This window comes from Salmo salar, chromosome 25, assembly GCF_965601325.2.
Source record: "Salmo salar chromosome 25, fSalSal1, whole genome shotgun sequence".
NCBI classification, from domain to species: Eukaryota; Metazoa; Chordata; class Actinopteri; order Salmoniformes; family Salmonidae; genus Salmo; species Salmo salar.
This window is the reverse complement of record NC_138315.1, coordinates 51,326,736-51,350,061: the sequence shown is the minus strand read 5'-3', so window position 1 is coordinate 51,350,061 and position 23,326 is coordinate 51,326,736. Positions and strand designations below refer to the sequence as shown.

The 23,326-nt window shown below is 44.4% G+C and overlaps 1 protein-coding gene across 1 annotated transcript; it reads right to left on the bottom strand.

The window, feature by feature from the left end:
• Positions 1-639: 639 nt before the first annotated feature.
• LOC106586914 (indian hedgehog B protein) lies at positions 640-21,981 on the bottom strand. The gene is made up of 4 exons (XM_014174660.3): positions 21,026-21,981; positions 17,810-18,071; positions 7,088-8,733; positions 640-7,030 (listed from the first exon to the last, which is right to left on the bottom strand). The coding sequence occupies exons 1-3, from the start codon at positions 21,323-21,325 to the stop codon at positions 8,036-8,038; spliced, it is 1,260 nt and encodes a 419-aa protein (XP_014030135.1). The 5' UTR covers positions 21,326-21,981; the 3' UTR covers positions 640-7,030; positions 7,088-8,035.
• Positions 21,982-23,326: the final 1,345 nt, after the last annotated feature.

The following is a 23,326-nucleotide window of genomic DNA, read 5'->3' as shown; positions in this document are numbered from 1 at the left end:
GTTATTGAGAATTATACTTTTTTTGCTTCTACAGACAGACTAGTCTTTTCTTTTCAGCGAAATGGCAAACTGACAGCCGTAACCAACTGTAGAAATGTAATCCATAGATGGCACAGTTATGATTCAAGTCAGGACTGGCTAGCGTACCTCATGAGGTCAGAGGTTACAAGACCCTTCTATGGATTATATGTCTATGGCCACAACGCAACAAGCCGTTCTAAATTTGGGTGGCCTGCTTTTTTTTTTTAGAAGCTGTTGATCCTCTGTGACTAAATGATGCTCTCTGGTGTAGTATTCTGAATCGTTTATTCATGTCTGTTCAGACAAGAGTAATAGAATTTTAGGAAAATATTTTCTTTATATAATTTTGGAATTCATTTGATCAAGGGGTGCCGTAGCACCTCCAGCACCCCTACTATGAAAATGTGTATTTGAATAATAAATAATGACAAATAAATAATTCTGGACACAGCGAAGGGGATTTGGCAGATGGCAGTTTGTAGTGACTGGCTCATGTTGTTTGTCTACTGAAATAAGATTATTAAAGGGCTCTAATAATCCATTTGGTTAACAAAAAGCTAGAGTCCACGCTCATGAGGATAAAACATATTTCTAAAGAATTGCGAAAATGCATTTCAGTCATTTAAAAAATAGTTATTTAAATAGTTTCTCACAACATAATATAACAAAATACATCTGACATATTTTCAGCACAAAGAAAATAATTCCTCAGATTTCATGAAGATAATATTAAAATTGACAATTTGACTGTGAAACACAAAGTTAGGCCAAACGAACACATGAAGACATGACTACAGATAAACCTGGACAGATCGCTAGACGTAGACCGAATAATGCAGACACACTGACAGACATATCATATACATGAGCTTTGAACACCTGTAAACAACAATATGTACTGTGCTAGCTAGGTAAACACCAATGTGTTCTGTGCTAGCTAGGTAAACACCAATGTGTTCTGTACTAGCTAGGTAAACACCAATGTGCACTGCGCTAGCTAGGTAAACACCAATGTGTTCTGTGCTAGCTAGGTAAACACCAATGCTAGCTAGGTAAACACCAATGTGCTCTGTGCTAGCTAGGTAAACACCAATGTGTTCTGTGCTAGCTAGGTAAACACCGATGTGTTCTGTGCTAGCTAGGTAAACACCAATGTGCACTGCGCTAGCTAGGTAAACACCAATGTGTTCTGTGCTAGCTAGGTAAACACCAATGTGTTCTGTGATAGCTAGGTAAACACCAATGTGTTCTGTGCTAGCTAGGTAAACACCAATGCTAGCTAGGTAAACACCAATGTGCTCTGTGCTAGCTAGGTAAACACCAATGCTAGCTAGGTAAACACCAATGTGTTCTGTGCTAGCTAGGTAAACACCAATGTGCACTGTGCTAGCTAGGTAAACACCAATGTGTTCTGTGCTAGCTAGGTAAACACCAATGCTAGCTAGGTAAACACCAATGTGTTCTGTGCTAGCTAGGTAAACACCAATGTGTTCTGTGATAGCTAGGTAAACACCAATGTGTTCTGTGCTAGCTAGGTAAACACCAATGCGTTCTGTGCTAGCTAGGTAAACACCAATGTGTTCTGTGCTAGCTAGGTAAACACCAATGTGTTCTGTGCTAGCTAGGTAAACACCAATGTGCACTGTGCTAGCTAGGTAAACACCAATGTGCACTGTACTAGCTAGGTAAACACCAATGTGCACTGTACTAGCTAGGTAAACACCAATGTGCACTGTACTAGCTAGGTAAACACCAATGTGTTCTGTGCTAGCTAGGTAAACACCAATGTGTTCTGTGCTAGCTAGGTAAACACCAATGTGTTCTGTGCTAGCTAGGTAAACACCAATGTGTTCTGTGCTAGCTAGGTAAACACCAATGTGCACTGTGCTAGCTAGTGAAAGACCAATGTGTTCTGTGCTAGCTAGGTAAACACCAATGCTAGCTAGGTAAACACCAATGTCTTCTGTGCTAGCTAGGTAAACACCAATGTGTTCTGTGCTAGCTAGGTAAACACCAATGTGCATTGTGCTAGCTAGGTAAACACCGATGTGCACTGTGCTAGCTAGGTAAACACCAATGTGCACTGCGCTAGCTAGGTAAACACCAATGTGCACTGCGCTAGCTAGGTAAACACCAATGTGTTCTGTGCTAGCTAGGTAAACACCAATGCTAGCTAGGTAAACACCAATGTCTTCTGTGCTAGCTAGGTAAACACCAATGTGTTCTGTGCTAGCTAGGTAAACACCAATGTGCATTGTGCTAGCTAGGTAAACACCGATGTGCACTGTGCTAGCTAGGTAAACACCGATGTGCACTGTGCTAGCTAGGTAAACACCAATGTGCACTGCGCTAGCTAGGTAAACACCAATGTGCACTGCGCTAGCTAGGTAAACACCAATGTGTTCTGTGCTAGCTAGGTAAACACCAATGCTAGCTAGGTAAACACCAATGTCTTCTGTGCTAGCTAGGTAAACACCAATGTGTTCTGTGCTAGCTAGGTAAACACCAATGTGCATTGTGCTAGCTAGGTAAACACCAATGTGCACTGCGCTAGCTAGGTAAACACCAATGTGTTCTGTGCTAGCTAGGTAAACACCAATGTGCACTGCGCTAGCTAGGTAAACACCAATGTGTTCTGTGCTAGCTAGGTAAACACCAATGTGTTCTGTGCTAGCTAGGTAAACACCAATGTGTTCTGCGCTAGCTAGGTAAACACCAATGTGTTCTGTGCTAGCTAGGTAAACACCAATGTGTTCTGTGCTAGCTAGGTAAACACCAATGTGTTCTGTGCTAGCTAGGTAAACACCAATGTGTTCTGTGCTAGCTAGGTAAACACCAATGTGCACTGTGCTAGCTAGGTAAACACCAATGTGCATTGTGCTAGCTAGGTAAACACCGATGTGCACTGTGCTAGCTAGGTAAACACCAATGTGCACTGTGCTAGCTAGGTAAACACCAATGTGCATTGTGCTAGCTAGGTAAACACCGATGTGCACTGTGCTAGCTAGGTAAACACCAATGCTAGCTAGGTAAACACCAATGTGTTCTGTGCTAGCTAGGTAAACACCAATGCTAGCTAGGTAAACACCAATGTCTTCTGTGCTAGCTAGGTAAACACCAATGTGTTCTGTGCTAGCTAGGTAAACATACATTCCTCTGAAAATGAATGAATGAATCCTTTAATGAATTTGGGATTAGAACACAGAACTCCTGGAACGCACCTGAATACCCTCCCCTCTGTCTCTCTTCATGCTCTTATCTGAGTGTGACTGCTTTCAAATAAGGCACTGTGTATTCCTGTTTGCCTCGTGTATTCCTGTTTGCCTCATGTGTATTCCTGTTTGCCTCATGTGTATTCCTGTTTGCCTCATGTGTATTCCTGTTTGCCTCGTGTATTCCTGTTTGCCTCGTGTATTCCTGTTTGCCTCATGTGTATTCCTGTTTGCCTCATGTGTATTCCTGTTTGCCTCATGTGTATTCCTGTTTGCCTCATGTGTATTCCTGTTTGCCTCATGTGTATTCCTGTTTGCCTCGTGTATTCCTGTTTGCCTCATGTGTATTCCTGTTTGCCTCATGTGTATTCCTGTTTGCCTCATGTGTATATGTGTGTGTATCCAGTATGTGTATATATATATATGCAGTGTCTGTTTTTTTTAAATTTATTTAACCTTAATATAAGTAGGCAAGTCAGTTAATTAAGAACAAATTCTTATTTTCAATGACGGTCTAGGAACAGTGGGTTAACTGCCTTGTTCGGGGGCAGAACAACAGATTTTTACCTTGTCAGCTCATGGATTCAATCTTGTAACCTTTCGGTTACTAGTCCAACTCTCTAACCAGTAAGGTACCTGCCGCCACAGGTGTATGTAGTGTCTGTATGCAGTGTGTGTATGCAGTGTGTGTATGCAGTGTCTGTATGCAGTGTCTGTATGCAGTGTGTGTATGCAGTGTGTGTATGCAGTGTGTGTATGCAGTGTGTGTATGTAGTGTCTGTATGCAGTGTGTGTATGCATTGTGTGTATGCAGTGTGTGTATGCAGTGTCTGTATGCAGTGTGTGTGTGTATGCAGTGTGTGTGTATGCAGTGTGTGTGTATGCAGTGTGTGTGTATGCAGTGTGTGTATGTAGTGTCTGTATGCAGTGTGTGTATGCAGTGTCTGTATGCAGTGTGTATGCAGTGTGTGTATGCAGTGTGTGTATGTAGTGTCTGTATGCAGTGTGTGTGTATGCAGTGTCTGTGTGCAGTGTGTGTATGTAGTGTCTGTATGCAGTGTGTGTATGTAGTGTCTGTATGCAGTGTGTGTATCCAGTGTGTGTATGTAGTGTCTGTATGCAGTGTGTGTATGCAGTGTCTGTGTGCAGTGTCTGTATGCAGTGTGTGTATGCAGTGTGTGTATGTAGTGTCTGTATGCAGAGTGTGTATGCAGTGTGTGTATGTAGTGTCTGTATGCAGTGTGTGTATGTAGTGTGTGTATGCAGTGTGTGTATGTAGTGTCTGTATGCAGTGTGTGTATGCAGTGTCTGTATGCAGTGTGTGTATGCAGTGTGTGTATGCAGTGTCTGTATGCAGTGTGTGTGTATGCAGTGTGTGTATGTAGTGTCTGTATGCAGTGTGTGTATGCAGTGTCTGTATGTATTGTGTGTATGCAGTGTGTGTATGCAGTGTGTGTATGTAGTGTGTGTATCCAGTGTGTGTATGCTGTGTGTGTGTATGCAGTGTCTGTATGTAGTGTCTGTATGCAGTGTGTGTATGTAGTGTCTGTGTGCAGTGTGTGTATGTAGTGTCTGTATGCAGTGTCTGTATGCAGTGTGTGTATGCAGTGTGTGCATGTATGTTTAATTGTGTCTGTACGCAGTGTCTGTATGTATTGTGTGTATGTAGTGTCTGTATGTATTGTGTGTATGCAGTGTGTGTATGCAGTGTGTGTATGCAGTGTATGTATGCAGTGTGTGTATGCAGTGTGTGTATGTGTTCATATTTCAGTGTTGTGTGTCTAGGACTAGTGTGGTCCTGAGAAAAGGAAGGCATATGGTTGGAAATGCTTCAATTCAATAAGGATTATTGAGTCTAATGTTTCTCCCTGGACAGTAATGCATAAATCTGTGAAAAGTGTCAGGAAGCTGCTACAGTAATCTGTTATGGGCTTCAACAACTTTTTATTACACCTTTTTATACACAGACTTGTATTCACTCTCTCTGTTCCCTACCCTGTCTCTCTGTTCTCTCTGTTCTCTACCCTGTCTCTCTGTTCTCTACCCTGTCTCTCTGTTCTCTCTGTTCTCTCTGTTCTCTCTGTTCTCTACCCTGTCTCTCTGTTCTCTCTGTTCTCTACCCTGTCTCTCTGTTCTCTCTGTTCTCTCTGTTCTCTACCCTGTCTCTCTGTTCTCTCTGTTCTCTACCCTGTCTCTCTGTTCTCTCTGTTCTCTCTGTTCTCTACCCTGTCTCTCTGTTCTCTCTGTTCTCTGCCCTGTCTCTCTGTTCTCTACCCTGTCTCTCTGTTCTCTACCCTGTCTCTCTGTTCTCTACCATGTCTCTCTGTTCTCTCTGTTCTCTACCCTGTCTCTCTGTTCTCTCTGTTCTCTACCCTGTCTCTCTGTTCTCTCTGTTCTCTCTGTTCTCTACCCTGTCTCTCTGTTCTCTCTGTTCTCTGCCCTGTCTCTCTGTTCTCTACCCTGTCTCTCTGTTCTCTACCCTGTCTCTCTGTTCTCTCTGTTCTCTGCCCTGTCTCTCTGTTCTCTCTGTTCTCTACCCTGTCTCTCTGTTCTCTCTGTTCTCTCTGTTCTCTCTGTTCTCTCTGTTCTCTCTGTTCTCTGCCCTGTCTCTCTGTTCTCTACCCTGTCTCTCTGTTCTCTACCCTGTCTCTCTGTTCTCTCTGTTCTCTACCCTGTCTCTCTGTTCTCTCTGTTCTCTCTGTTCTCTCTGTTCTCTACCCTGTCTCCCTGTTCTCTCTGTTCTCTACCCTGTGTCTCTGTTCTCTCTGTTCTCTGCCCTGTCTCTCTGTTCTCTCTGTTCTCTACCCTGTGTCTCTGTTCTCTCTGTTCTCTACCCTGTCTCTCTGTTCTCTCTGTTCTCTACCCTGTCTCTCTGTTCTCTACCCTGTCTCTCTGTTCTCTCTGTTCTCTCTGTTCTCTCTGTTCTCTCTGTTCTCTCTGTTCTCTGCCCTGTCTCTCTGTTCTCTACCCTGTCTCTCTGTTCTCTACCCTGTCTCTCTGTTCTCTCTGTTCTCTACCCTGTCTCTCTGTTCTCTCTGTTCTCTCTGTTCTCTACCCTGTCTCTCTGTTCTCTCTGTTCTCTCTGTTCTCTCTGTTCTCTACCCTGTCTCTCTGTTCTCTCTGTTCTCTCTGTTCTCTCTGTTCTCTCTGTTCCCTACCCTGTCTCTCTGTTCTCTCTGTTCTCTCTGTTCTCTCTGTTCTCTACCCTGTCTCTCTGTTCTCTCTGTTCTCTCTGTTCTCTACCCTGTCTCTCTGTTCTCTCTGTTCTCTACCCTGTCTCTCTGTTCTCTCTGTTCTCTGCCCTGTCTCTCTGTTCTCTCTGTTCCCTACCCTGTCTCTCTGTTCTCTCTGTTCTCTACCGTCTCTGTTCTCTACCCTGTCTCTCTGTTCTCTCTGTTCTCTACCCTGTCTCTCTGTTCTCTCTGTTCTCTACCCTGTCTCTCTGTTCTCTCTGTTCTCTGCCCTGTCTCTCTGTTCTCTCTGTTCTCTACCCTGTCTCTCTGTTCTCTCTGTTCTCTACCCTGTCTCTCTGTTCTCTCTGTTCCCTACCCTGTCTCTCTGTTCTCTCTGTTCTCTCTGTTCTCACTGTTCTCTCTGTTCTCTACCCTGTCTCTCTGTCTCTCTGTTCTCTACCCTGTCTCTCTGTTCTCTACCCTGTCTCTCTGTTCTCTCTGTTCTCTACCCTGTCTCTCTGTTCTCTCTGTTCCCTACCCTGTCTCTCTGTTCTCTCTGTTCTCTCTGTTCTCTCTGTTCTCTACCCTGTCTCTCTGTTCTCTCTGTTCTCTCTGTTCTCTACCCTGTCTCTCTGTTCTCTCTGTTCCCTACCCTGTCTCTCTGTTCTCTCTGTTCTCTACCTGTCTCTCTGTTCTCTCTGTTCTCTACCCTGTCTCTCTGTTCTCTCTGTTCTCTCTGTTCTCTACCCTGTCTCTCTGTTCTCTCTGTTCTCTCTGTTCTCTCTGTTCTCTACCCTGTCTCTCTGTTCTCTCTGTTCTCTCTGTTCTCTCTGTTCTCTCTGTTCCCTACCCTGTCTCTCTGTTCTCTCTGTTCTCTCTGTTCTCTCTGTTCTCTACCCTGTCTCTCTGTTCTCTCTGTTCTCTCTGTTCTCTACCCTGTCTCTCTGTTCTCTCTGTTCTCTACCCTGTCTCTCTGTTCTCTCTGTTCTCTGCCCTGTCTCTCTGTTCTCTCTGTTCCCTACCCTGTCTCTCTGTTCTCTCTGTTCTCTACCGTCTCTGTTCTCTACCCTGTCTCTCTGTTCTCTCTGTTCTCTACCCTGTCTCTCTGTTCTCTCTGTTCTCTACCCTGTCTCTCTGTTCTCTCTGTTCCCTACCCTGTCTCTCTGTTCTCTCTGTTCTCTCTGTTCTCACTGTTCTCTCTGTTCTCTACCCTGTCTCTCTGTCTCTCTGTTCTCTACCCTGTCTCTCTGTTCTCTACCCTGTCTCTCTGTTCTCTCTGTTCTCTACCCTGTCTCTCTGTTCTCTCTGTTCCCTACCCTGTCTCTCTGTTCTCTCTGTTCTCTCTGTTCTCTCTGTTCTCTACCCTGTCTCTCTGTTCTCTCTGTTCTCTCTGTTCTCTCTGTTCTCTCTGTTCTCACTGTTCTCTCTGTTCTCTACCCTGTCTCTCTGTTCTCTCTGTTCTCTCTGTTCTCTCTGTTCTCTACCCTGTCTCTCTGTTCTCTCTGTTCTCTCTGTTCTCTCTGTTCTCTCTGTTCTCACTGTTCTCTCTGTTCTCTCTGTTCTCTACCCTGTCTCTCTGTTCTCTACCCTATCTCTCTGTTCTCTGCCCTGTCTTTGTGTTCTCACTCTCTATCTTTCCACATCATGCGTGACCACCCCCCAGGGGTGGAAGTGTCCAGGGTCCAGTAGGAACTTTCCTATCCAATGCAGGACCCGTGAGTACCAGTGTAGTCCGTCTCCTTGCATTGTCCCCAGCCCAGTCCAGCTGTACAACAGGCGTACGGGACCAAAGGCCCAGTGAGCTAGGTGGTGCTGGTCCATAGCAGCGTAGCACGAGGCTAAAACGCCGTCCACCACCAGTGACCCATGGCGTGTCAGAGGGGCGAAGGCCCCGGTGTTCATCTGGATGTGGATCCAGGCGACTGGGGAGAGGTGGGCTTGTGGTCCCTTGTCTCTCCCTGCAGTCAGCACACACTGTCCTGGCCGTACGTCGCTGGCGTACATAGTCCGCATGACAGCCCCCTTGGACGGTTCCCCCACTGAACAGTTGCTCTCAGTCACGAACACAAGATGAGCCGCGGTGAGGGTCAGGTTTGCTCCCGTCTCTGTTCCCAACACGTAGAACTGTTTCCTGGCTGCAGGCTCGTGGTCCAGGAAGGTGAGGAACTCACTGTAGACAAGCTCTCCTCCACTCCCACCAGCCCCTGAGGAGGCCAGGACACGGTCACCTGGCTGGAGGTCCTGAACCGCCCTGCTGCTCCCGTCTTCCAGCGTCACCAGAGAACGACCCGGGAAACAACCCCCGGTCTTAGCTGCTACTGAGTGCTCTGAGAGAGAGAGAGAGAGAGAGAGAGAGAGAGAGAGAGAGATGTATTGAGGACTCTGTTAAGAACTGTAGACTTTGACACAAGAACAGAAGGTAAACTGACCTAAAGAGGGTCTATCAGTGGTCTGGTCTACGATACCTTAGTTCAAATCCCACATTTGAAAGGCCCAACACGTGTACATTCCATGATAGTTTCGTGTTTAACATTTAAGGAAACGCCAAGACCTTTCGATTGAGGTCAACATTATAGCTTTTGAAGACTTGAAGGGTCTCTGACAATACACACCCACGCAGGCAGGCATACACAGTTGCACACAAGCAAGAACACATGCATGTGTACTCCCACACACACACACACACACACACACACACACACACACACACACACACACACTCTCTCTCTTCATTTAAACACATACTCCTTGAAAAAAACTACCTTCCGCTGAAACATTGACAACCTATCTCTCCTTTTCAACTTTAACTTTGCTCAACATTCAAGGCAAATGCATTACCAGCTAATGAGTAACCCAATGATTAAATCTCAACTTGCCCTGAAATGGGTCAGAAAGCACAGTCTGAGAACAGGTAAAGGCGGCATTCCAAGTGGCACCCTATTCCCTACACAGATCAGGGACAAAAGTAGTGCACTATGTAGGGAATACCATTTGGCATGCACTCTAAGACACTGGAATGGCAGTCTCAAGTCTCCACTGGGTCCAAACACAAATATTTGGGAATGGTTAAGTACCAAGGCCAAGTGATAAGATTAGATTAGATATGTGAGAAAGGTGAGCAGGGAAACCAGGGAGATCACGGGGAACTGAGAGAAAACACGACAAGGGGCGGAAACAAACGGAGAAAGTTAATCAGTTAACTGTGACTGGCTCTTAGAGTGGGGCCTCTACCTCCACTAACATAGACCTACTACATACTACCTACTACATGCTACCTGCTACCTACTACATGCTACCTACTACATGCTACCTACTACATGCTACCTGCTACCTACTACATACTACCTACTACATGCTACCTACTACATGCTACCTACTACATGCTACCTACTACATACTACCTACTACATGCTACATACTACATGCTACCTGCTACCTACTACATGCTACCTACTACATACTACCTACTACATGCTACCTACTACATGCTACCTGCTACCTACTACATGCTACCTACTACATGCTACCTACTACATGCTACCTACTACATACTACCTACTACATGCTACCTGCTACCTACTACATGCTACCTGCTACCTACTACATGCTACCTGCTACCTACTACATGCTACCTGCTACCTACTACATGCTACCTACTACATGCTACCTACTACATACTACCTACTACATGCTACCTGCTACCTGCTACCTACTACATGCTACCTACTACATACTACCTACTACATGCTACCTGCTACCTGCTACCTACTACATGCTACCTACTACATACTACCTACTACATGCTACCTGCTACCTACTACATGCTACCTACTACATGCTACCTACTACATGCTACCTACTACATACTACCTACTACATGCTACCTGCTACCTACTACATGCTACCTACTACATACTACCTGCTACATACTACCTACTACATACTACCTACTACATGCTACCTGCTACCTACTACATGCTACCTACTACATACTACCTGCTACCTACTACATGCTACCTACTACATACTACCTACTACATGCTACCTACTACATACTACCTACTACATGCTACCTGCTACCTACTACATGCTACCTACTACATGCTACCTACTACATACTACCTACTACATGCTACCTACTACATACTACCTGCTACCTACTACATGCTACCTACTACATGCTACCTACTACATGCTACCTACTACATGCTACCTACTACATACTACCTACTACATACTACATACTACCTACTACATACTACCTACTACATACTACATACTACCTACTACATGCTACCTGCTACCTACTACATGCTACCTACTACCTGCTACCTACTACATGCTACCTACTACATGCTACCTACTACATACTACCTACTACATGCTACCTACTACATGCTACCTACTACATACTACCTACTACATGCTACCTACTACATACTACCTACTACCTACTACATACTACCTACTACATGCTACCTACTACATACTACCTACTACATGCTACCTGCTACCTACTACATGCTACCTACTACATACTACCTACTACATACTACATACTACCTACTACATACTACCTACTACATACTACCTACTACATACTACCTACTACCTACTACATACTACCTACTACATGCTACCTACTACATACTACCTACTACATGCTACCTACTACATGCTACCTACTACATACTACCTACTACATACTACCTACTACATGCTACCTACTACATACTACCTACTACATACTACATACTACCTACTACATACTACCTACTACATACTACCTACTACATGCTACCTACTACATACTACCTACTACATACTACCTACTACATACTACCTACTACATACTACCTACTACATGCTACATACTACCTACTACATACTACCTACTACCTACTACATACTACCTACTACATGCTACCTACTACATACTACCTACTACATGCTACCTACTACATGCTACCTACTACATACTACCTACTACATACTACCTACTACATGCTACCTACTACATACTACCTACTACATACTACATACTACCTACTACATACTACCTACTACATACTACCTACTACCTACTACATACTACCTACTACATGCTACCTACTACATACTACCTACTACATGCTACCTACTACATGCTACCTACTACATACTACCTACTACATGCTACCTACTACATACTACCTACTACATACTACATACTACCTACTACATACTACATACTACCTACTACATACTACCTACTACATACTACCTACTACCTACTACATTCTACCTACTACATGCTACCTACTACATGCTACCTACTACATGCTACCTACTACATACTACCAACTACATACTACATACTACCTACTACATACTACATACTACCTACTACATACTACCTTCTACATGCTACCTACTACATACTACATACTACATACTACATGCTACCTACTACATACTACCTACTACATGCTACATACTACCTACTACATACTACATACTACCTACTACATACTACCTACTACCTACTACATACTACCTACTACATGCTACCTACTACATACTACCTACTACATGCTACCTACTACATGCTACCTACTACATACTACCTACTACATACTACCTACTACATGCTACCTACTACATACTACCTACTACATCCTACATACTACCTACTACATACTACCTACTACATACTACCTACTACATACTACCTACTACATGCTACCTACTACATACTACCTACTACATACTACCTACTACATACTACCTACTACATGCTACATACTACCTACTACATACTACATACTACCTACTACATACTACCTACTACATACTACGACCTACTGTAAACTACGACGTACTGTAAACTGCTTCAGACAACATCTCCGGTTCAAACTTAAGAGCATTGTGAAAACAAGGCAATCCACACAGACAAACAAAAACATTTTTTAGAGAGTACACATCTCTATCACCACAATTATAATCTCAGAGAAAATCCTGATTTGATCTCCTCTACAGATCACAGATCCTCTACAGAGCGTCGGGCGCGACAAGATAACCCCATCCCTCCCTCCAATTTGGGCAACTTTTGAGCATTTGTTGTTATCTGAGTGAGGCGAATGCTTTAATATCTTGAAAGGAGTTTAAAGATGTTACGTTGAGGTTTATAATAAATACCGCTTTGATGTTCATACAAGCAAACCACAAAACAGTGAGTCCAAATGTGCTCTTCACATTTCCATATCTGAAAACTCATCTCATTTACAATATCAACAGTTATGATCACTATGTTAGATCCACAGTTACAAGAATGACATGCTGTTATACCCGGGGGTTCTACGCCTCTCAATCACCGCCTTCTTTCTCCGTGAAGAGGGCACGAGAAAACCTATTTCCCCTCAGGAGACTGAAAAGATTTGGCATGGGTGTCCTCAGATCCTCAAAAAAGGTTTTACAGCTGCACCATCGAGACCATCCGGACGGGTTGCATCACTGCCTGGTATGGCAACTGCTCTGCCTTCGACCGCAAGGCACTACAGAGGGTAATGAGTACGGCCCAGTACATCACCGGGGCCAAGCTTCCTACCATCCAGGACCTCTATACCAGGCGGTGTCAGAGGAAGGCCCTAAAACTTGTCAAAGACTCCAGCCACCCAAGTCATAGACCGTTCTCTCTGCTACCGCACGGCAAGCGGTATCGGAGCACCAAGTCTAGGTCCAAAAGACTCCTTAACAGCTTCTACCCCCAAACCATAAGACTCCTGAACATCTAATCAAATGGCTACCCAGACTATTTGCATTGCCTCCCCCCCACACTGCTGCTACTCTCTGTTGTTATCTATGCATAGTCACTTTAATAACTCTACCTACATGCACATATTACCTCAATTACCTCGACACCGGTGCCCCCCGCACATTGACTCTGTACCGGCGCCCCCTGTATATAGCCTCCACATTGACTCTGTACCGGTACCCCCCCTGTATATAGCCTCCACATTGACTCTGTACCGGTACCCCCCCTGTATATAGCCTCCACATTGACTCTGTACCGGTACCCCCCTGTATATAGCCTCCACATTGACTCTGTACCGGTACCCCCCGTATATAGCCTCCACATTGACTCTGTACCGGTACCCCCTGTATATAGCCTCCACATTGACTCTGTACCGGTACCCCCTGTATATAGCCTCCACATTGACTCTGTACCGGTACCCCCTGTATATAGCCTCCACATTGACTCTGTACCGGTACCCCCTGTATATAGCCTCCACATTGACTCAGTACCGGTACCCCCTGTATATAGCCTCCACATTGACTCAGTACCGGTACCCCCTGTATATAGCCTCCACATTGACTCAGTACCGGTACCCCCTGTATATAGCCTCCACATTGACTCAGTACCGGTACCCCCTGTATATAGCCTCCACATTGACTCAGTACCGGTACCCCCTGTATATAGCCTCCACATTGACTCTGTACCGGTACCCCCTGTATATAGCCTCCACATTGACTCTGTACTGGTACCCCCTGTATATAGCCTCCACAGTGACTCTGTACCGGTACCCCCTGTATATAGCCTCCACATTGACTCTGTACCGGTACCCCCCTGTATATAGCCTACACATTGACTCTGTACCGGTACCACCCTGTATATAGCCTCCACATTGACTCTGTACCGGTACCCCCTGTATATAGCCTCCACATTGACTCTGTACCGGTACCCCCTGTATATAGCCTCCACATTGACTCTGTACCGGTAACCCCTGTATATAGCCTCCACATTGACTCTGTACCGGTACCCCCTGTATATAGCCTCCACATTGACTCTGTACCGGTAACCCCTGTATATAGCCTCGCTATTGTCATTTACTGCTGCTCTTTAATTATTTGTTATTCTTACCTCGTACTTTTTTTTTTTAGGTATTTTCTTAAAATTGCATTGTTGGTTAAGGGGCTTGTAAGTAAACATTTCATTGTAAGGTTGTCTACACCTGTTGTATGCGGCACATGTGACAAATACAATTTGAATCGATTTGATTTGTCCTGAACAGAATGATGGCTATTTGTTCCACAGTTACAAGGATACAATCCCTGGGTTGTGTTATGTTAAACATTGGATTTATTAACTACAACAACAACAAAAAGGTAAGACGTGTTTTAATTTTGATTTTTTTTGTGCCGCTCTGCACACACAAGCTTGTTATCTCTGGTCCAATGTTAAGAAGTTGTTATCTCTGGTCCAATGTTAAGAAGTTACTATCTCTGGTCCTACAGTTAAGAAGTTATTATCTCTGGTCCAATGTTAAGAAGTTATTATCTCTGGTCCAATGTTAAGAAGTTGTTATCTACACATAATATCCCACAATATCCCATAATGACAAAGTGAAAGAAAACACGTTTAGTAATTTTAGAAATGTGTTGAAAATGAAATTTAAAACAAGTCTAATTTCCATAAGTATTTACACCACTGAGTCAATACTTTGTAGACTTATCTTGATTAGGTAAGTATTCAATCCCTTGAGTCAATACATGTTAGAATCCCCTTTGGCAGCGATTACAGCTGTTGAGTCGTTCTGGGTAAGTCTCTAAGATCTTTCCACATCTGAATTGTGCAACATTTGCCCATTACTGTTTATAAATTCTTCAAGCTCTGTCAAATTGGTTGTGTATCATTGCTAGACAACCATTTTCAGGTCTTGCCATAGATCTTCAAGTAGATTTAAGTCAAAACTGTAACTCGGCCACGCCAGTATAGATTTGGCCTTGTGTTTTAAGTTATTGTCCTGCTGAAAGATGAATTCATCTCCCAGTGTCTGGAGGAAAGCAGACTGAACCAGGTTTTCCTCTAGGATTTAGCCTGTGCTTAGCTCCATTAGGTTTATTTTTTATCCTGAAAAACTCCCCAGTCCTTAACGATTACAGAGCATACCCATAAAATGATGCAGCCACCACTATGCTTGAAAATATGAAGAGTGGTACTCAGTAATATGTTGAAATTGGATTTGCCCCACACATAAGACTTTGTATTCAGGACAAAAAGTGAATTGCTTTGCCAAATTTTAGACAATATTACTTTAGTGCCTGGTTGCAAACAGGATGCATGTATTGGAATATGTTTTATTCTCTACTTCTTTTCACTCTGTCAATTAGGTCAGTATTGTGGAGTAACTACAATGTTGTTGATCCATCCTCAGTTTTCTCCTACAACAGCCATTAAACTCTGTAACTGTTTTAAAGTCACCTTTGGCCTCATGGTGAAATCCCTGACTGGTTTCCTTCCTCTCTGGCAACTGAGTTAGGAAGGATGCCTGTATCTTTGTAGTGACTGGGTGTATTGATACACCATCCAAAGTGTAATTAATAACTTCACCATGCTCAAATGGATATTGATTGTCTGCTTTTTTTTATTTTTACCCATCTAGCAATAGGATCCCTTCTTTGTGAGGCATTGGAAAACCTCCCTGGTCTTTATGGTTGAATCTGTGTTTGAAATTCAGTGCTCGACTGAGGGACTTTACAGATAATTGTAGGTGTGGGGTTCAGAGATGTTAAACACTATTATTGTGCACATTGTGAGTCCATGCAACTTATTATGTGACTTGATAAGCACATTTTTACTCCTGAACATATTCAGGCTCCTTACCATAACAAAGGGCTTGAATACTTATTGACTCAAGACATGTCAGCTTTTCATTTTTAATTAACTTAATTCGACATTATGGGGTATTGTGTAAAGGCCAGTGACAAAAACATCTACATTTAATCTGCAGGTAGCAAACAAACGTCTATCAACAGTTGTCGCAGTGATGTTCTATTGAAATGGATACTTGCATAGTGGAGTCTTTTTGTTTAGACATGCAGCTAGCTAGCTACCTAGCTAAACAATGAACCATAATCCCAACTCATGACGTTACTACCCTGCATGAATCTGCAGGTACTGTATCTAACCAACATCTGAAAATGTTACTAGCTAGACTATTTTACCCGTATGCCACGGTTTCCATTAGTTTGAAGATGTAATCCGAAGACAGGTGTTTTCTCCATCTCTTTAGCATACTCGAATTCCACTGATTTTAAAACTCGGTCCTCCAGAAAGTGGAGAGCAACACTTATGCAGTTTTACTACGTGATACTTATTTTTAAATGCCACGTTAGACAGGATTACCCGACATACTGACCAGCTCGAATAGACAGACTCGTGCTATATGGCAGACCAATCCAAACTCATCTCTCTGCATGTCCAGCCCACTCATTATCTCAGCCAATCATGGCTAGCGGGAAGGTTGTTAACTTTTTCTGTAGCTAAACCAACTAGGCTCGTAATTTAAGAATGTTATTCGTATTTACAGATGGCATACAAGTTTGTTATTCAGGCACATGAAAGTTTACATGTTCGAGAAGGCATTTCTGCCAACAACAAAAACCCGCATTTTGATAAACAAACAAACGTTTACGTTCAAACGGCTCTCCTGTGAAGTAGTGACCCGCAACATACGCCTAGTTTCCTGAAACGGGTCACAAATGTAAAAAAAGGTCAGAGATTTAAAAAGGAACAGAAAGGAGCAATATAAACCGTAACTTTTTTTTTGGGGGGGGGGGGTTCAAACCGGTTTAGAACTTTATTTTGATGGTTGGAATGAAACAAATAATAGTTCTGTTCAGAACGAAACGATTGGGAAATTATTTCAGTTCCAGCCCTTGCTTTCTAAAGAGGGTTCTACATTGAACTCAAAAGGGTTCAACCCGGAACCAAAAAGGCTTCTACCTGGAACCAAAAAGGCTTTTACCTGGAACCAAAAAGGCTTCTACCTGGAAGCAAAAAGGCTTCTACCTGGAAACAAAAAGGCTTCTACCTGGAACCAAAAAGGCTTCTACCTGGAACCAAAAAGGCTTCTACCTGGAACCAAAAAGGCTTCTACCTGGAACCAAAAAGGCTTCTACCTGGAACCAAAAAGGCTTCTACCTGGAACCAAAAAGGCTTCTACCTGGAACCAAAAAGGCTTCTACCTGGAACCAAAAAGGCAGCAGAAGAACTCTTTTGGAACCCTTTTTTTGAAGAGGGTTCTGTGAAACACTACTACCCCAGAAGCCCAGGTCCAGATCCTACCTAACCTCTAACCCCTTCCCCTGCAGACTCCTGTCCTCCCCTGACACTGATGGGCTATAACGGTGGTGGGCTCTACAACCTCTCAACCACTGTCACCCAATCAACAAAAAGGTTATAACATCACCACTACATTTAACCTGCAGAATTCTAGACTCTCACCAACAGACAGAAACCATCTCTGAACGAGCCAGCGCGGTCTGAGACTTCAATCACATGTATTGCATGTTGCCACGCAAGGTGGCTCACTTATATGATACAGGGCTGCGTTCTGTGTGTGTGTCATCACATCACCCTACCTGATTTGACACTGCAGTGCACGTGGGCCTTGGACTCGTAATACACCCAGTCGAAGCCGGCCTCCACGGCCAGGCGAGCCAGCATGGCGTATTTGTTCCTGTCCCGGTCAGACGTGGTGATGTCCACCGCTCTTCCCTCATAATGGAGGGAGTCCTCTGAGTGGTGCCCGTCCTCGTCCCAGCCCTCTGTCACTCTCAGCGTCACCCCAGGCCACATGTTCTTCACAGAGATGGCCAAGGAGTTCAGTTTGTCTTTACAACGCTGGGGGAGAGAGAGGAGAGAGAGGGATGACTAATAATGCTGGGGGAGAGAGAGGAGGGAGGGAGACACCCGGGGGAGAGAGAGGGATGACTAACAACGCTGGGGGAGAGAGAGGAGAGAGAGGAGAGAGAGGGATGACTAACAACGCTGGGGAAGAGAGAGGAGAGAGAGGGATGACTAACAACACTGGGGGAGAGAGAGGGATGACTAACAACGCTGGGGGAGAGAGAGGAGAGAGAGGGATGACTAACAACGCTGGGGGAGAGAGAGGAGAGAGAGGAGAGAGAGGAGAGAGAGGAGAGAGAGGAGAGAGAGGAGAGAGAGGGATGACTAACAACGCTGGGGGAGAGAGAGGAGAGAGAGGAGAGAGAGGGATGACTAACAACGCTGGGGGAGAGAGAGGAGAGAGAGGAGAGAGAGGAGAGAGAGGGATGACTAACAACGCTGGGGGAGAGAGAGGAGAGAGAGGAGAGAGAGGAGAGAGAGGGATGACTAACAACGCTGGGGGAGAGAGAGGAGAGAGAGGGATGACTAACAACGCTGGGGGAGAGAGAGGAGAGAGAGGAGAGAGAGGAGAGAGAGGGATGACTAACAACGCTGGGGGAGAGAGAGGAGAGAGAGGAGAGAGAGGGATGACTAACAACGCTGGGGAAGAGAGAGGAGAGAGAGGAGAGAGAGGAGAGAGAGGGATGACTAACAACACTGGGGGAGAGACAGGAGAGAGAGGGATGACTAACAACGCTGGGGGAGAGAGAGGAGAGAGAGGGATGACTAATAAACGCTGGGGGAGAGAGAGAGGAGAGAGAGGAGAGAGAGGAGAGAGAGGGATGACTAATAAACGCTGAGGGGGAGAGAGAGGAGAGAGAGGGATGACTAACAACGCTGGGGGAGAGAGAGGAGAGAGAGGAAAGAGAGGGATGACTAACAACGCTGGGGAGAGAGATGAGAGAGAGGAGAGAGAGGAGAGAGAGGGATGACTAACAACGCTGGGGGAGAGAGAGGAGAGAGAGGGATGACTAACAACGCTGGGGGAGAGAGAGGAGAGAGAGGAGAGAGAGGAGAGAGAGGGATGACTAACAACGCTGGGGGAGAGAGAGGAGAGAGAGGAGAGAGAGGAGAGAGAGGGATGACTAACAACGCTGGGGGAGAGAGAGGAGAGAGAGGGATGACTAACAACGCTGGGGGAGAGAGAGGAGAGAGAGGAGAGAGAGGAGAGAGAGGGATGACTAACAACGCTGGGGGAGAGAGAGGAGAGAGAGGAAAGAGAGGAGAGAGAGGGATGACTAACAACGCTGGGGGAGAGAGAGGAGAGAGAGGAGAGAGAGGAGAGAGAGGGATGACTAACAACGCTGGGGGAGAGAGAGGAGAGAGAGGAAAGAGAGGGATGACTAACAACGCTGGGGGAGAGAGATGAGAGAGGAGAGAGAGGAGAGAGAGGGGATGACTAATAAACGCTAGGGGAGAGAGAGGAGAGAGAGGAGAGAGAGGAGAGAGAGGGATGACTAACATAATAGGATATTAGAGTAAGAGACAATGGTTGTCATGGAACAACAGAAGAACAAGATGATAACAAACAGACAGGATGGTTATGACAGAGAGAAACACAGATTCAAAATGATAGCATAGAAATGAACATTTACACAGAACAAAAACATTTAGAACATAAACATGTAAGCATTGGTAGGACTAAGCCTGTAGGCATAAATATGAACTAATTACGATATAAAAGACTTGAGGAAACACTACATAGTAGAGGAAGAACAAATTAAATGATATAAATAAAACATAATTATATATAATGAAATATATACATTAAATGTAATACAACCTACAATAGCCTTCCCTGTAGCTCAGTTGGTAGAGCATGGTGTTTGCAACACCAGGGTTGTGGGTTCGATTCCCACGGGGGGCAAGCAAAAAAAAATGTATGAAATTGTATGAAATGTATGCATTCACTACTGTAAGTCGCTCTGGATAAGAGCGTCTGCTAAATGACTAAAAATGTAAATGTACAACGATGAATGAAAATCTCTCAGGGAAACAACTAAATACAAGGACTATATATCCTAAACACATAAAGGCTGTTGAGTTTTCCGCTACACCCGCAATAACATCTGCTAAATATGTGTACGTGACCAATTTGATTTGATTGGAGCTGTTGGTCAAAGAGCCGGAGACATGTAGGCTAGAAACATGTTTTCGCTTTACACATGATGTGCTATGCTACTGTATGTTTGCCTCCCAATAAAATGGCGATAACTGTTGCCATGATATGTCTTGTGTTACATGATGGTCTTGTTTTTAGAAGAGATCAGAGGTTTCGCTGAACAAGTCTGCAAATAAACCCGCAAGCTATTCAAACATAAACCATGCGTAATGGCAGGTGCGTAATTTCACTCTCCGTTCAAAATGTATAACAAGAGCATTTGAAAGGTTATTTCGCAAAACGTTTTTGAAATAGATGTGAATATATTATGATCAATAAAATTCAACCGGTTATCAATTCATATCAATTCGCGTCATTTTTTTATTTTGCTGATGTCCACGTACATGTGTAGTCTAATTTAGCTCTCAAACAGGAGACAAGTTAGCGCGCCTAAAAGTCTAAAATAAGGTTAGTTACAGTGTTGCAATATAACCTACATTTAGAGGAGGTAGACTAGTTATAGCCTAGCCTATTATTGCATAATTGACGTGTAGGCTAGTCTAATTTTGAACCGTCAACAGAAATCAATTGAACCAAAACATCGATGAAAACGCTGAATAAAAAAAAATTAAAAATGAAGTTTGAAGTAATGGTTTTTTAAACATTTAACAAAAGTGCAAACCAGATGTAAAAACGAACGATAAACAGCGTGTCTAATGTGACTATCAGGTCACCTAGCTACAGCTGTCAAAGTGGGGATAAAACAACATCAGATGAAGTTTTAAAAACCCTCATTCCTGCTTCTCACCTGGGTCATAAGTCGATCGGCAGCCGTATTCTCCTCATCTTTAAATATAATATCAGGGTTATAGTTGGGAGTGAGCTCTTTGAACCGTTCTGAACTTCTCGTTATTTTCCCTTCATGTCTGCCACTGGCGCCCAGTGTTTTCTCCGCAACGTTTGGGCTGAACTGCTTATAAGAGAGGGGTGTGAGCTTCTTCGGCGGACGTCTCTTGCCATATCCCCTCCCCGGCCCACAGCACTCCGTTACAGGTGCGAGCAGCAGGGTGCACCCCATGAAGAGGCCCACAAGCACGGAGCGACGCATCCCACCCAGACCGGCCGGACCGGGCACTCCGACGCGGAGTGGTAAGGTGGCACAGGTCGCCGTGGTGTCTCAAACTACCCTCTCCCCCTGGAAACGTCTTGTTCCCCCCACGGGGAAAGGGATGGGGGGGAGGGGGGGGGGTAGAGGACAGAATCTTTAATATTGTATCGGTCTAATCCACGACATCATGCTTGCGCACAGCAACTGTCCATAAAAGCCCCCCCCCCCCAAAAAATACAGCCGTTTTAGCCGAATGCGTTTTATGATACCAGCAGCGGGGTAAAAGTTCAATGTCTCTGTCTGTAACTGTAACGTCTTTCTTCTAGTCGGGACCCAATAGATATGGGCATGGAGTTGTAAACTATGTTGATTTAAACAAACAGGTTCAAAGTCGATCTTCTGTAGTGAACAGTGGTCGCAGATTGTCTTCTCGGTGCTGTGGTTTGCCACTGAGGAGCTGTCAATGTCTAACGAGGAGGAACACTGCTGGTTCTGGCATTTCACCTTCTTGTCCGTTTGTCCCGGACTCCAAAAAGGTTTCTTTTCAGTGGCGCATGTTTCCGCTTTGCTTTTCCAATTTGAAATTGGGAATTTGTGCGATCCAAGCGATCCAAGTTGCCACTTGAGACCGCACCCTGCCAGTCCTGCCCTTCTATCCTGCGCTGTCACTCCGCCCATCGGGTCACTTTAGTGTGGTTGTCAGTGCCATTGCCCCACTGCCCCTACACCCGCGGCACCACCACTGCCCCCTTAGCCTGCCACCTCAGAAAGCCCGTTAGGCGCTAACACGGATCACTCTGAGACTTCTCTGCTGCAGTGGAAAGAGGACATTTCATAGTGTGGAGGAGTTAGCCGTTTCAGTGTGTGCATACTTACAGTCTCTCCAAATAGCACCCTATTACCTATATAGTGCACTACTTTAGACCAGGGCCCTATGGCACCCTATTACCTACGTAGTGCACTACTTTAGATCGGGTCCCTATGGCACCCTATTACCTATATATAGTGCACTACTTTAGACCAGGGCCCTATGGCACCCTATTACCTATATAGTGCACTACTTTAGACCAGGGCCCTATGGCACCCTATTACCTATAGAGTGCACTACTTTAGACCAGGGCCCTATGGCACCCTATTACCTATATAGTGCACTACTTTAGACCAGGGCCCTATGGCACCCTATTACCTATATAGTGCACTACTTTAAACCAGAGCCCTATGGCACCCTATTACCTATATAGTGCACTACTTTTGACAAAAGTGCTCCGGTCAAATTTGGTGCACTCTGCAAGAGATAGACAGAGCCTCTAGCCTGGAATGTATCCTAACATCTCTTTATCAGCTCCTGTCTATGTTGACATTTACATTACAATACATACAGCCTTGGGCTATACGGTGTTACACTGTAAGCATGACAATGATGGCCAGGACAACTAATTGCATGGGTGATTATTAAACTAGTCATGGTAGTCTAGTAACCTAGTAAATTGTTATAATTCAGAAAATACTAGTTATAACGTAGCCTAGATATGACTTGGGTTAACAGACATTGACATGACTTGGGTTAACAGACATTGACATGACTTGGGTTAACAGACATTGACATGACTTGGGTTAACAGACATTGACATGACTTAACAGACATTGACATGACTTGGGTTAACATATATTGACATGACTTGGGTTAACAGACATTGACATGACTTAACAGACATTGACATGACTTGGGTTAACATATATTGACATGACTTGGGTTAACAGACATTGACATGACTTAACAGACATTGACATGACTTGGGTTAACAGACATTGACATGACTTGGGTTAACATACATTGACATGAGTGGACAGAAAAATTAAGAACACCTGCTCTTTCCATGACAGACTGACCAGGTGAATCCAGGTGAAAGATATGATCCCTTATTGATGTTACTTGTTCAATCCACTTCAATCAGTGTAGATGAAGGGGAGGAGACATGGTTAAAGAAGGATTTTTAAGAC

Excerpts from the sequence above, each read along its gene's own strand:
- LOC106586914 (XM_014174660.3), bottom strand. The coding sequence starts at position 21,325 with ATGCGTCGCTCCGTGCTTGTGGGCCTCTTCATGGGGTGCACCCTGCTG. Across the intron at positions 18,072-21,025 it reads CCGATCGACTTATGACCCAG|CGTTGTAAAGACAAACTGAA; the intron begins GTGAGAAGCAGG and ends TCTCTCCCCCAG. Across the intron at positions 8,734-17,809 it reads GCACTGCAGTGTCAAATCAG|AGCACTCAGTAGCAGCTAAG; the intron begins GTAGGGTGATGT and ends TCTCTCTCTCAG.